At 37.5% G+C, this 12,186-nt stretch overlaps 1 protein-coding gene across 4 annotated transcripts in view; it reads right to left on the bottom strand.

The window, feature by feature from the left end:
* Window positions 1-12,186, bottom strand: part of LOC113405007 (quinone oxidoreductase-like protein 1) — a 28,109-nt gene that overhangs the window by 9,440 nt on the left and 6,483 nt on the right. For all 4 annotated transcript variants that reach the window (XM_026651340.1, XM_026651339.2, XM_026651333.2 and 1 more), the window contains 4 exons: window positions 11,771-11,815; window positions 8,281-8,349; window positions 4,057-4,190; window positions 1,389-1,500 (listed from right to left, as the gene is read on the bottom strand). In XM_026651340.1, coding sequence (XP_026507125.1) covers window positions 1,389-1,500; window positions 4,057-4,190; window positions 8,281-8,349; window positions 11,771-11,815 — 360 coding nt within the window. The remainder of the gene's footprint in view (window positions 1-1,388; window positions 1,501-4,056; window positions 4,191-8,280; window positions 8,350-11,770; window positions 11,816-12,186) is intronic.

Here is a 12,186-nt window from a genome sequence, read left to right as displayed (position 1 = left end):
AGCAATATATGGTTCTGACTAACAGTTTCAATGTACCTTAGACAGGTCTTTAATCCTTCCCTCCTGCTTCCACTGAACTTAATGATGAGTAGTTGGTAAGAGCAACACTTTTCATGACTTGACGCCACCATTTATCCAATACCTGCTATTACTGAGTATGAAAGTTGTCCAGTATCAAACATCTGCTATTTACTATACTGAGAAGGCTCAGAGAGAACCATGTCATCAACACACAGGAGAGCTGTCACAGGGAACGTATATAAATAAACTTTGCAGCTGATTACCATAAGTACACATTTCTTTCTTATGTCTCATCTGTACTCTGCTAGAAATACATTATGCTCATACTTATGTTCATATTCTGTCCTGATTCTGAAATTAACATTAGAATCCACCAGTTTAACATACTTCCTCTGTTTTGCTATTGTCTTTAGTCAACAAATTATGGAAAGCATATGTGAAAACAGCTTCCTGTATATGGACCAAATATTAATACCTACCTTTCAAGTGAAACTTGTACTAAATTTACACATTTTGGAAAAAGCAGGATTTTATGCTTACATTGTCTTTTTTAAAAATTTTACACAAATTAGATTTATTTTCCCTGTATCCCTAATCAAAAACAATCTTTTGACTCCCAAGAATAGTGTCCCAATATCTTACTCCAAAAAATCCTAGTGTATGTCACAACAAACTGGGAACTGAAGGAGTCATTGACGAACACGCACTTGGAGCTTAATCCGAAACCCACTGAAGTCAATGGAAAGACACTGGCTCAAACTTCCAGAGGATTAGATTCCTAACTATATAACTTCACTGATTTTCTGACAAAGAAATTATACCAGTATCATGAAACTGAGCTCCCTCTTGTTTCTGTAACAATTTAAAACTAATTCCCCATAGTTTGTTTCAATTCTGAATTCAATTCAATTTGTTTCAATTCTGATTTTAGGCAGCTAAATACTATACCTCGGGGTCACGATTATGTCAGAAATACTTCAGGTACAGAGATTTGATTCTGTGCTACTGATGGTCAGATAACATTTTCTTTCTATTCTCGAGCAATGTTATTTACTACATGAAGAGACTGCCCAAGCAGTCTGACTAAAACCAGGCATTAACTTATATAGAAATGTCTTTGCTAGATAAGAAGTATTGGGAAATAGCCAACACCACAATGGATGTGAAGATCAAAAAGTCCTGTTAAATGCATCTAAAAATATATGTTAACTGCCTTTGAAAGGAAATTAGACTAAACCTTTACACTATATATATTTTTAAGTTTGGATTTTAGATTTCAGTTGTTAAAATAAATAAAAACGTCAAATTGAAAAATATATTTCAAATCATTGTTCCCACAAAGTGTAGTGTCAAAGAATAGAACTTACCCACAGGAGGTCTAAGCCTCTCCAAGTACTGCTTGTCTTCAAGACTATATGCTGTAGAAATTACTTTGGCTCCTCTGTGCTGTGCTAACTGAATAGCTATTGTACCAAATGGCTGCCGGGAAAAATTATATACCAGTTTATTTACAACTACAGTAATGAAATGTAGTTTGAAAAGAAGAGTTGTATTACAAGGGTAGCTCTAGAGTGATCAAAGAAGGACACCTTGAAACAGGCTTAATATTTTTGGTGTCTTAATGAAATATGGCTGGACAAGTATTTCAGATCCCTAGGGGCCTGCTCTTGTGCTCACTGAAGTCAATGGAAGTCTTCCCACTGACTTTAATGGGCTTTGGATCAGGCTCTAGGAGATGAACAATCTCCTTCCAGAACAGCTGTAGCTTGAATTCCAGCTCCAGTGTATAAAGTATTGTAAATGCAGCTGCAATTTCTGAGTATGTCTGTAGAAGAGAGGAAGTCTTTGCGTTTGGTTGCTACTTGAAGGATGACATGCTCCCTAGAGAGGAGCTCCAAGCACTTATCTTGTATATGTTGCAAAGCTATATTTACATTGATGGTTCTTTGCTCAAGTGAACCTAACAGCTGTACCAGCAGTTAAGAGGGCAGGTATTCAAAACTGAACAACAATGTAAGAGAAATTGAAAAGTGGTGGTGTGGAAAGAGGTCAAACTAAAGAAATCTTCTTCCATCTACAGTTGAGGGATCAATATAAAGAGTGTGTCAAAGTAGAGCAAAGCTCCCCACACAACATGGATAGGATTGTACAACTGGCCCAATGTATTTAGGGGTGCCCCTTCTTATCCTAGTGAATCATCTACTGAAAGCCACAGGAAGAGGATACCAGACTTGATTAGTCCAATCTGTCATTGCAAATGCTATGTTCCTGGGTAAATTCCTTGATAAAAGTAAATTACTAGGGACTCACGCAATTAACTCGAAAAATTAATTGCGATTAATCACAGTTTTAATCTCACTATTAAACAATAGAATACTAATTGAAATTCATTAAATATTTGCATGTTGGATGCAAAATATTGGATGTTTTTCTACATTTTAAAATATATTGATTTCAATTACAACACAGAATACAAAAAGTGTACAGTGCTCACTTTATATTATTATTTTTTATTACAAATATTTGCAAAAAAAAATAGTATTTTTCAATTCACCTCCTACAATACCGTAGTGCAATCTCTTTATCGTGAAAATACAACTTACAAAGGTAGATTTTTTTTTGTTACATAACTGCCATTAAAAACAAAACAATGTAAAACTTTAGAGCCTACAAGTCCACTTAGTCCTACTTCTTGTTCAGCCAATCGCTAAGAGAAACAGGTTTGTTTACATTTACGGGAGATAATGCTGCCTGCTTCTTATTTACGTCACCTGAAAGTGAGAATGGGTGTACACATGGCACTTTTGTAGCCAGCACTGCAAGGCATTTACGTGCCAGATATGCTAAACATTTGTATGCCCCTTCATGCTTCGGCCACTATTCCAGATGATGTGCTTCCATGCTGATGACGCGCGTTAAAAAAATAATCTGTTAATTAAATTTGTGACTGAACTCCTTGGGGGAGAATTGTATGTCTCTTGCTCTGTTTTACCTGCATTCTGCCATATATTTCATGTTATAGTAGTCTCGGATGATGACCCAGCACATGTTGTTCCTTTTAAGAACACTTTTACTGCAGATTTGACAAAACGTAAAGATGGTACCAATATGAGATTTCTAAAGATAGCTACAGCACTTGACCCAAGGTTTAAGAATCTGAAGTGCCTTCCAAAATCTCAGCCGGACGAGGTGTGGAGCATGTTTTCAGAAGTCTTAAAAGAGCTACACTCCGATGTGGAAACTGCAGAACCAGAACCACCAAAAAAGAAAATCAACCTTCTGCTGGTGGCATCTGATTCAAGATGATGAAAATGAACATGTGTCAGTCCATGCTGCTTTGGATCGTTATCGGGCAGAACCAGTCATCAGCATGGGCATATGTCCTCTGTAACGATGGTTGAAGCATGAAGGGACATATGAATCTTTAGTACATCTGGCACATAAATATGTGACACCAGCTACAACAATGCCATGTGAATGCCTGTTCTCACTTCAGGTGACATTGTAAACAAGAAGCAGGCAGCATGATCTCCTGCAAATGTAAACAAACTTGTTTGTCAGAGCGATTGGCTGAACAAGAAGTAGGACTGAGTGGACTTGTAGGCTCCAAAGTTTCACATTGTTTTATTTTTGAATGCAGGTTTTTTTTTGTACATGGTTCTATATATTTGTAAGTTCAACCTTCATGAAAAAGAGATTGCACTACAGTACTTGTATTAGGTGAACTGAAAAACTATTTATTGTTTTTTACAGTGCAAATATTTATAATAAAAAATAAAAATAAAGTGAGCACTGTATACTTTGTATTCTGTGTTGTAATTGAAATCAATATATTTGAAAATGTAGAAAAACATCACAAAATATTTAAATAAATCAAATTCTATTATTGTTTAACAGCGCAATTTAATCATGTGATTAATCACCATTATTTTTTTTAATCGCTTGACAACTCTATAAATTACTATATATGAGTGGGAAATAATCTGGTCCTAAATTATTTTAAAGATATGCCTTTAGGGTGTTATTGTTACCTACACTTGCTCCATCCATTACTAGTACAGTTTTTCCAGGAGAAACATGGGAAAGATAATGTAGGGCTGTGTATGCTCGTAGGCCATCACGAATGGTCCCTGCTGCTTCAACCCAAGGGACTTTTTCTGGTTTATGAACTGTGTAAAAAAGAAGAAATAAACAGAGCGGTAAAGAAAGCAATAGGTTTTTGTAAAGACTTGACATTTCAATAAAAACAATGTTAACAAGTTTTTATCTCTAGACCCTTAGTCATTTTCTATAAAACTAGAGGAAGAAACGACAAACACCAGTCATTTCCTCTAAATCAAGTCACCTACATAAGAACGGCCATACTGGGTCAGATCAAAGGTCCATCTAGCCCAGTATCCTGTCTTCCGACAGTGGCCAATGCCAGGTGCCCCAGAGGGAATGAACAGAACAGGTAACATCAAATGATCCATCCCCGGTTTCCCATTCCCCAGCTTCTGGCAAACAGAGGCTAGGGACACCATCCCTGCCCATCCTGGCTAAAAGCCATTGATGGATCTATCCTCCATGAATTTATCTAGTTCTTTTTTTAACCCTGTTATGGTCTTAGCCTTTACAACATCCTCTGGCAAAGAGTTCCACAGGTTGACTGTGCATTGTGTGAAAAAATCCTTCCTTTTGTTTGTTTTAAACCTGCTGCCTATTAATTTAATTTGGTGACCTCTAGTTCTTGTGTTATGAGAAGGAGTAAATAACACTTCCTTATTTACTTTTTTCACACCAGTCATGATTTTATAGACCTCTATCATATCCCCCCTTAGTCGTCTCTTTTCCAAGCTGAAAAGTCCCAATCTTATTAATCTCTCCTCACGCGGAAGCCGTTCCATACCCCTAACCTTTTTCAATTTCAATATATCTTTTTTGAGATGGGGAGACCATATCTGCACACACTATTCAAGATGTGGGCGTATCATGGATTTATATAGAGGCAATATGGTATTTTCTATCTTATTATCTATCCTGTTTTTAAATTATTTCCAACATTCTGTTCACTTTTTTGACTGCTGCTGCACACTCAGTGGATGTTTTCAGAGACCTAGTCACAATGACTCCAAGATCTCTTTCTTGAATGGTAACAGCGAATTTAGACCCCCATCATTTTATATGTGTAGTTGGGATTATGTTTTCCAATGTGCACTACTTTGCATTTATCAACACTAAATTTCATCTGCCATTTTGTTGCCCAGTCACCCAGTTTTGTGATATCCTTTTGTAGTGCTTCGCAGTCTGATTGGGACTTAACTATCTTGAGTAGTTTTGTATCATCTGAAAATTTTGCCACCATACTGTTTACCCCTTTTTCCAGATCATTAATGAATATGTTGAATAGGACTGATCCCAGTACAGACTGCGGGGGGACACCACTATTTACCTCTCTCAATTCTGAAAACTGACCATTTATTCCTACCCTTTGTTTCCTATCTTTTAACCAGTTACCAATCCATGAGAGCTCCTTCCCTCTTATCCCATGACAGCTTACCGGCCTGTAATTGCTGGGATCACCTATGGAACACTTTTTAAAAATTGGCGTCACATTAGCTATCCTCCAGTCATTTCGTACAGAAGCTGATTTAAATGATAGGTTACAAACTACAGTTAGTAGTTCTTCAATTTCACATTTGAGTTCCTTCAAAACTCTTCGATGAATACCATCTGGTTCTGGTGACTTATTACTGTTTAGTTTATCAATTTGTTCTCTATGCCAGACTTTATTCCAACTGGGTTGGGATACCTTCCTATCTCAATGTCAAATTCTCAACTGAACTTTTAAAATTACCTACGTTAGAAAGAAATATCACTAGACCTGGAATTTCTAGTTTATAAAGTGATTCTGTTCTGTTACTCTGCCCGGTTCCCCAGCACCTGGCAGGACGCAAAAGTCGATTACACTTGTGAGGACATTTTGGTGCAGAATAGTGGTAGAAAGTAGAATCCCCAAGCGTTGCTATTCTGTCCTATATCTCTTCATTGTCTTGTTGCATGTTATTACATTACACTGTAAAATATAAGGCTGCAAAAGCGTTTTTTACCGATATATTACTATTACCTTTATGTAATGGAGGAGAAAAGCAGTGAGAGACAAAAAAAGCATCCTTTAAAAAGCGGAAGTTAAATCCTAGTGAGGAAAATAAAAAGGAGCATAAACTCTGGCAAATGAAGTGTAAAAATATAATTAGGAAGCCTAAAAAAGGATTTGAAGAACAGCTAGCCAAAGACTCAAAAAGTAATAGCCAATTTTTTGTAGTACATAAGAAGCAGGATTGGAGGATAGCTGATGTGATGCCAAGCAAGTGAGTTTCATCTCCCTGAGGAAGTGGAAAGACAGTGTGTAGGTAGAATCTGGACTGCCTTTTAAATATGAGGAACAAAAGAATCGAGACTCCGATTGCACAGCTTCCGCTCTCCCCACGATACTACCTGAGGAAAAAAGTGATTATTGGGTTGTCCAAATATCTCTGTTGATGCACTGGAGAACTCTAGGATTATCTCAGACACTGTGTGAGTCAGTTCATGACACTGCACATAGTAAACTATACAGGAAAACACAGGAAATCTTAAAAGGGTTTCCTTCTGTAGTATGTATGTATAGTTCACCAGCACATATTTGTCACTTTTATATAACTCCTGATTTTGCTTAGCCTGTGTGTGATGGGACGCCTGCCCCACACTGGGCTCTAAGGGGTTAATAGAGCCCTAGGGAGGCTGCACAGGAGGCAGCCGATCAGAGAAGGGATGAAGAGAGCAGCCAATCAGGGCCAAGCAGGCCCATTAAAAAAAGGGAGCTGCAGGGCAAAGGAGGGCAGTTCTCTGCTGGGAGCCCAGGGAGGATGGAAGGACTGTGTCTCTGTAGGGCTGAGAGAACTGCCAGCACCCTGGACAGAGCAGTACTGCTAACAGGGACCGGGGGAGTGGGAGACAGCTCCTGGCTGGCTGCTGAGGTTTGCAGGCTGAGGCCTTGAGGCAAGGGTAAAGAGGATGCTGGGGCCATGAGGAAAGGCCAGACAACTTGCTGCAGTACCCACTAAGGGAAGTGGCTGAACAGCGGACTGCAGGTTCCCCGGAAGGGGGAAGAAGATGCAGTGGTCCATGGAGAGATGTGGGTCCTACAGTAGGAGTGATGGTGGTGAGGCACCATCAGAGGAGGGTGCACTGCCGAACAGAGCTAATCCTCAAGACAGCCAGCAGGAGGCACCAGAGTGGTGAGCGCACCCCATTACACTGTGGTTTTAAGTGTTAGAGTAATAAACCTTTATTTTCAATATTCATAAACCTGTGACTGTTATTTTACAGACATAAGGAATCATAACCAGGAGGGGATTTAACCTTAAAATGATCTAACCTAGATAACACACTACTTGGTTACATCCAATATATAGGGATCAGGGAGACAATATTTTTCTCAGAATAATTTACAGTTAAAGTGGATTAGGGGGTTTGGTGTCAGTATAAACAAGTTTACATTATCCTTTAAAGAACCCCACCCCCCAGAGCAGTTAATGTTTGCTTCTCCATGGATGGATTCAGAAGAATAGAAAGAAATTGTTAGGATACAATACAATTTCTTTAAGATAGATACCTTGAGCAAGTCATTTCACTAACCAACAGGTTGTGGCAGAGCCAGGAATGGAACCCAAGTGTTTTGACTTCCAGTCCAGTCACTATCCACTAGACAATGCTGCCTCCAGGAAAGGCAAACAGAACCCAAAGAAGGAAATGTTGGTGTAATCTACAATACCATGTTTTCCCTGGGTTTCTGATCTTTGGAATTTGCCTCCCCACCCCACTCTAGTCTGTTAGCGTACATTACAGGTGTTCCTTTGATCCTAAAGCAATGATGATTCAGGATCAGAGGTCAATGCTAGGAGAGACGGTAATAAGCAAGAGTGGAAGTTGTTTTTCAAAATGTTTATCTGTGGGGTAGGTAGGGTAAATCAGTGGGAAAAGAAAAATGAAGCAATGAGGGAAGTTAGGCGAAATAAGAGATGAGTCAGCTTGTGTAGTTTAGTCAGAACATAATGGCATTGCTGCTATTGTTCAAAGGAAGTCTATGAAAGGCGGAGTAGATAGTGGGACATTTGAGTGCTGCTATTATGCATAAACAGAGCAATGGTTCCACCTCACTGGCTGTCTATAAGAGACTACTTTGGGTTTTACATCTATAATCACCTTAAATATTAACAAGTGTCATGATCTACTTACCCAAATAATGCTCATGAACTAGAGCAACTTCACAGAGACCAGACTCTTCCGAATCCAGGGGCAAGATTCCTGAAATTTTTCAGCAAAAAAAAAAAAAAAAAAATCTTCAATTCAATACAAGTGTATATTACAAATGAAACAAGTTGAGTGTTCCCAGCTGAATCATTAGTGCAGCTTTGTCTACATCACAGTTCCTCTTTTCTCATTTCTATATAATGCAGAAGAAAGTGTCACAGTCTGGATTATTACAATGCTTTAGGTAAAGACAAATGATTTAATGGTGCCACATGTGTTCAAAGTGGTACTCCAGCATTTTCTTTTCTTGATGATAAAGTGATATTCTGCTGTTGGTACTTTGGTTCCTCGTCTGCTCACAAATGAACTCACCTCACACTGCTCCCACGTTGTCTAGCTGCTTCTGCAGTATCTGTGATGAGCACTCTTCTTTCGACTCTACCTGAGTGCATTAGACACTACAGGAAGAAGAGAGATCTCACACCGCAGGTGGGCCCAGATAGGGTCAGATGCTGAAAGCATCGTGGACATGGAGCAATAACATCAATTTAGTACAAGTTTCTATTGATGGGTAGGTATTAATATTTAGTCTTTATACAGGAAGCTGTTTTCACATATGCCTTCAGCTGTGGTGCTTGTACATGACTGCAACTCATTACCAAGACACCTCTCTAATTAAATATCGCTCAGGTTTAGTAGCTGCCAAAATTCCCCCCTTGACAAGTCCCATTTACTTAATAAAAGGCCAATCTACCATTCTTGAATTTACAATTAAACTACTGCTCTAAAAAGAAAGATATCTTAGCAGAGCATTCTCTTTCTCTGTGTAATATATTCTGATGCATATGGTTTTACCTAATTAATCTAATCACTGTCATCAGTCAAATTAAAAAGAAAAAGGAGGAAGTCCTCTTCTAAGTATAAACTCTTAGATTTTAAGATTGAGGATAATTCAATAATTGGTATGCTTATGGTTATATACAGACCATGGACCCATTCTTGCAACCTTTACTCATGGGAAGAGTACCAATGAACTCAGTGGTATTTATTGCATGATTAATGACTGATTTATAAATAAGGGCTACAGTATCAGGCCCAATTTATTTAATTGTTGTAAACCTCAGTGAGAAGTACACACTGGCACTGCACACGAAGATCTAAACAGTTTTGGATAAGTCTAGTAATGACACTACCATAACTATTCTATGCTTTTTTAAAGTCTGTTCAATTTTATTAATAAACTAACACCATAGGCAAGCAAACTGTTATACAACATCCACTGTCCTTTAAATCCCCCATCTATTAAATATGGATAGGCACATTACAACAGCAATTTGGAAATGTATTTGTCAAAATTTTATTTGTGAAGGGAAGAGTTTCATAAGTGGACTTCATATTGTTGTAGCATCTTCATAATATATAAATTTAAAGAGTTGTTTTGAAAGGGAAAATCAAAAGATTTCAGTATTTGGAAAGAAAACTAAAGATAGTTTCAAGATATTTTAAAAGTGTATTTTTCCCTTGAGTGTAATTCTGGTTCTGTTGAGATAAGTGGTAATCAACAAATAGCAATTTTGAAAAATATAAAACAAACTGCTTCTCTTTTTCCAGATACAGGTAAAAACAATAGGCCTGATTCTACAATTTTGGATGTCAGTTTCACACCAGTGTAACTCCATTGTTGTCAACTGAGTTACTCCAGATATACATCAGCATAAGACCAGAGTCAAGTCTTTAATATTATCCACACCACTTCAATAACTTTTCAGAGCTTCATTTGACCCTTGCAGATCTCTCGTTACAGTACTTTTCAGCTTTGTTTTCCTTCAATGATTGGGACCAGTTATGTTTCATGAACTAGATCACAAGGTCAATAAAATACACAATTTTAAAAAGTACTGAACACATATGGCCCCAATTCAGTGATATACTTAATCACCTGTACAGTTCCACAGAAGTCAACATGACTACCCAGCCACTCAGAATTAACCAGTTCAAAAAAGAATTAGATAAATTCATGGAGGATAGTGCTATTAGCCAGGATGGGCATGGATGGTGTCCCTAGCCTCTGTTTGCCAGAAGCTGGGAATGGGCGACAGGGGATGTATTACTTGATGATTACCTGTTCTGTTCATTCCCTCTGGGGGCAGCTGGCATTGGCCACTGTCGGAAGACAGGATACTGGGATAGATGGACCTTTGGTTTGACCCAATATGGCTATTCTTATGTGCATAAATTTTACAGGATCAGGGCCAAAATATCTGCAAAACACTGGGCTATAAATAATGTTTTAGTTTATTAGGCAGATCTAAAATTTTTACAAACTGTACATTACTATGTCATTTCTGAAAGCATAAGAATTATTTATTATTAAAGAAGTAAATGGAAAATGTGAACATTAATTTTATTTCACTAAACTTGAAACCAATAATGAAAACGGGCTTTCAAAATTCAGGAAATCCTGGAAAAACTTTTCAAGTGATTTAGAACTTTTTACCTGGAGATTGTTTTAAATTAGTTAATATTATTTTGGGGGGAACAATGGTTAGCACTTGGGTAAGTTTCCCTAGTGGGAAGCCCATAAGAAGTCACAGAGCAGGGCGCCCATCCACTTAAAAAAAAATTTTTTTTAAAAAAAGGTCCATTTTCATTAAAAAATTAGACATGAAACTGAAACAAAATGTGTGAATTAAAAATGAAGGCTGCGGTACTAAAACATCTTGAATCCATCTGTTATTTTTTTAAAGGCCCTGGAGTTAGCAAGGCACCTAAGCATGCACATAATTTTAAGCAAATCAGTAATTCCATTGAAGTCAATGAGACTACTCATGTGCTTAAAGTTACACGTGTGTTCAAATGCTTTGCTCGATCAGGACCTAAATGATTTAAAATGTCAAAGTGAACAAACCTCAGTGAACTAGGACGAGCAGCAAAGATCAGATCACTAAAAGTTTCTGTATGAATATTTTTTTAGCAACTTTTAAAAAACAACAATAGGGATATAAAATAATGAATGATGCCACCTTGTATGTCCACACAAATAGATAAAAAACACGTGTATAGCACAGTATGGAATCTGTACCACCAGCACAAATTGTCAGTGTATTTATTCAAATTGATGGATTGAAAATGCACCTCTGTGGGGCAGATTCTCAGATGATGTAAATTTTCATAGCTCCACTGAAGTCAATGGCACTAGGACAGTTTATACCAGCTGAGGATCAGTCCCTCGGTGTCTCATTCAGACAATTTCCGGAGCAGAAAGTCTTCAAATAGTACTCAGCTCAGGAAAGTTTTATTATAGTGAAAGTAAAAATGTTTCAATTATGTTGCAACTTATATGAAAAAACTAAACAAAACACACACAACCAACGTGTCTATTTGTAGTGATAGCATTGATTATAACCTTAAAAATAATTTAAGAATTATTTCAAGAAACAAAGTTAGCTGATAAAGCACACAAACTTTAACTTACCCACTACTTCATCATCTGGCTGAAAGAAGGACACTTTGCTTCCAACTTATGAAATACAACATGAAGGGGGGGGGGGAAAGCATGAATATAAATATTTAGAATAGAAAACATCTGTGTATTTGAGAGAATACTACAGACTAGCAGTAGCTTACAAAAACAAACATGTTCAGACTATATTTTATCTGTTAGGCAAAATTATAGAAGGTTTCATTTTCAGGATGTAAACATTATTTAACTTAGGCTCCAAGCCCACAAAGCATGTGTAAGCACAAGAATAAGTGTTTGCAGGACCAAGGTGTTAAACAATGCATCAAAGGTGGACACGTGAGTGAAATATCTTGAATTCCTGAAAATTATTTTGTCTTAGGGTTAGAATATATCTACATTATGGTGATTATATCAGCATCACCATAGCT

This window comes from Terrapene carolina, unplaced genomic scaffold (assembly GCF_002925995.2).
Source record: "Terrapene carolina triunguis isolate 2854851 unplaced genomic scaffold, T_m_triunguis-2.0 Scaffold30, whole genome shotgun sequence".
NCBI classification, from domain to species: Eukaryota; Metazoa; Chordata; order Testudines; family Emydidae; genus Terrapene; species Terrapene triunguis.
This window is presented reverse-complemented; position numbering and strand designations above follow the sequence as displayed.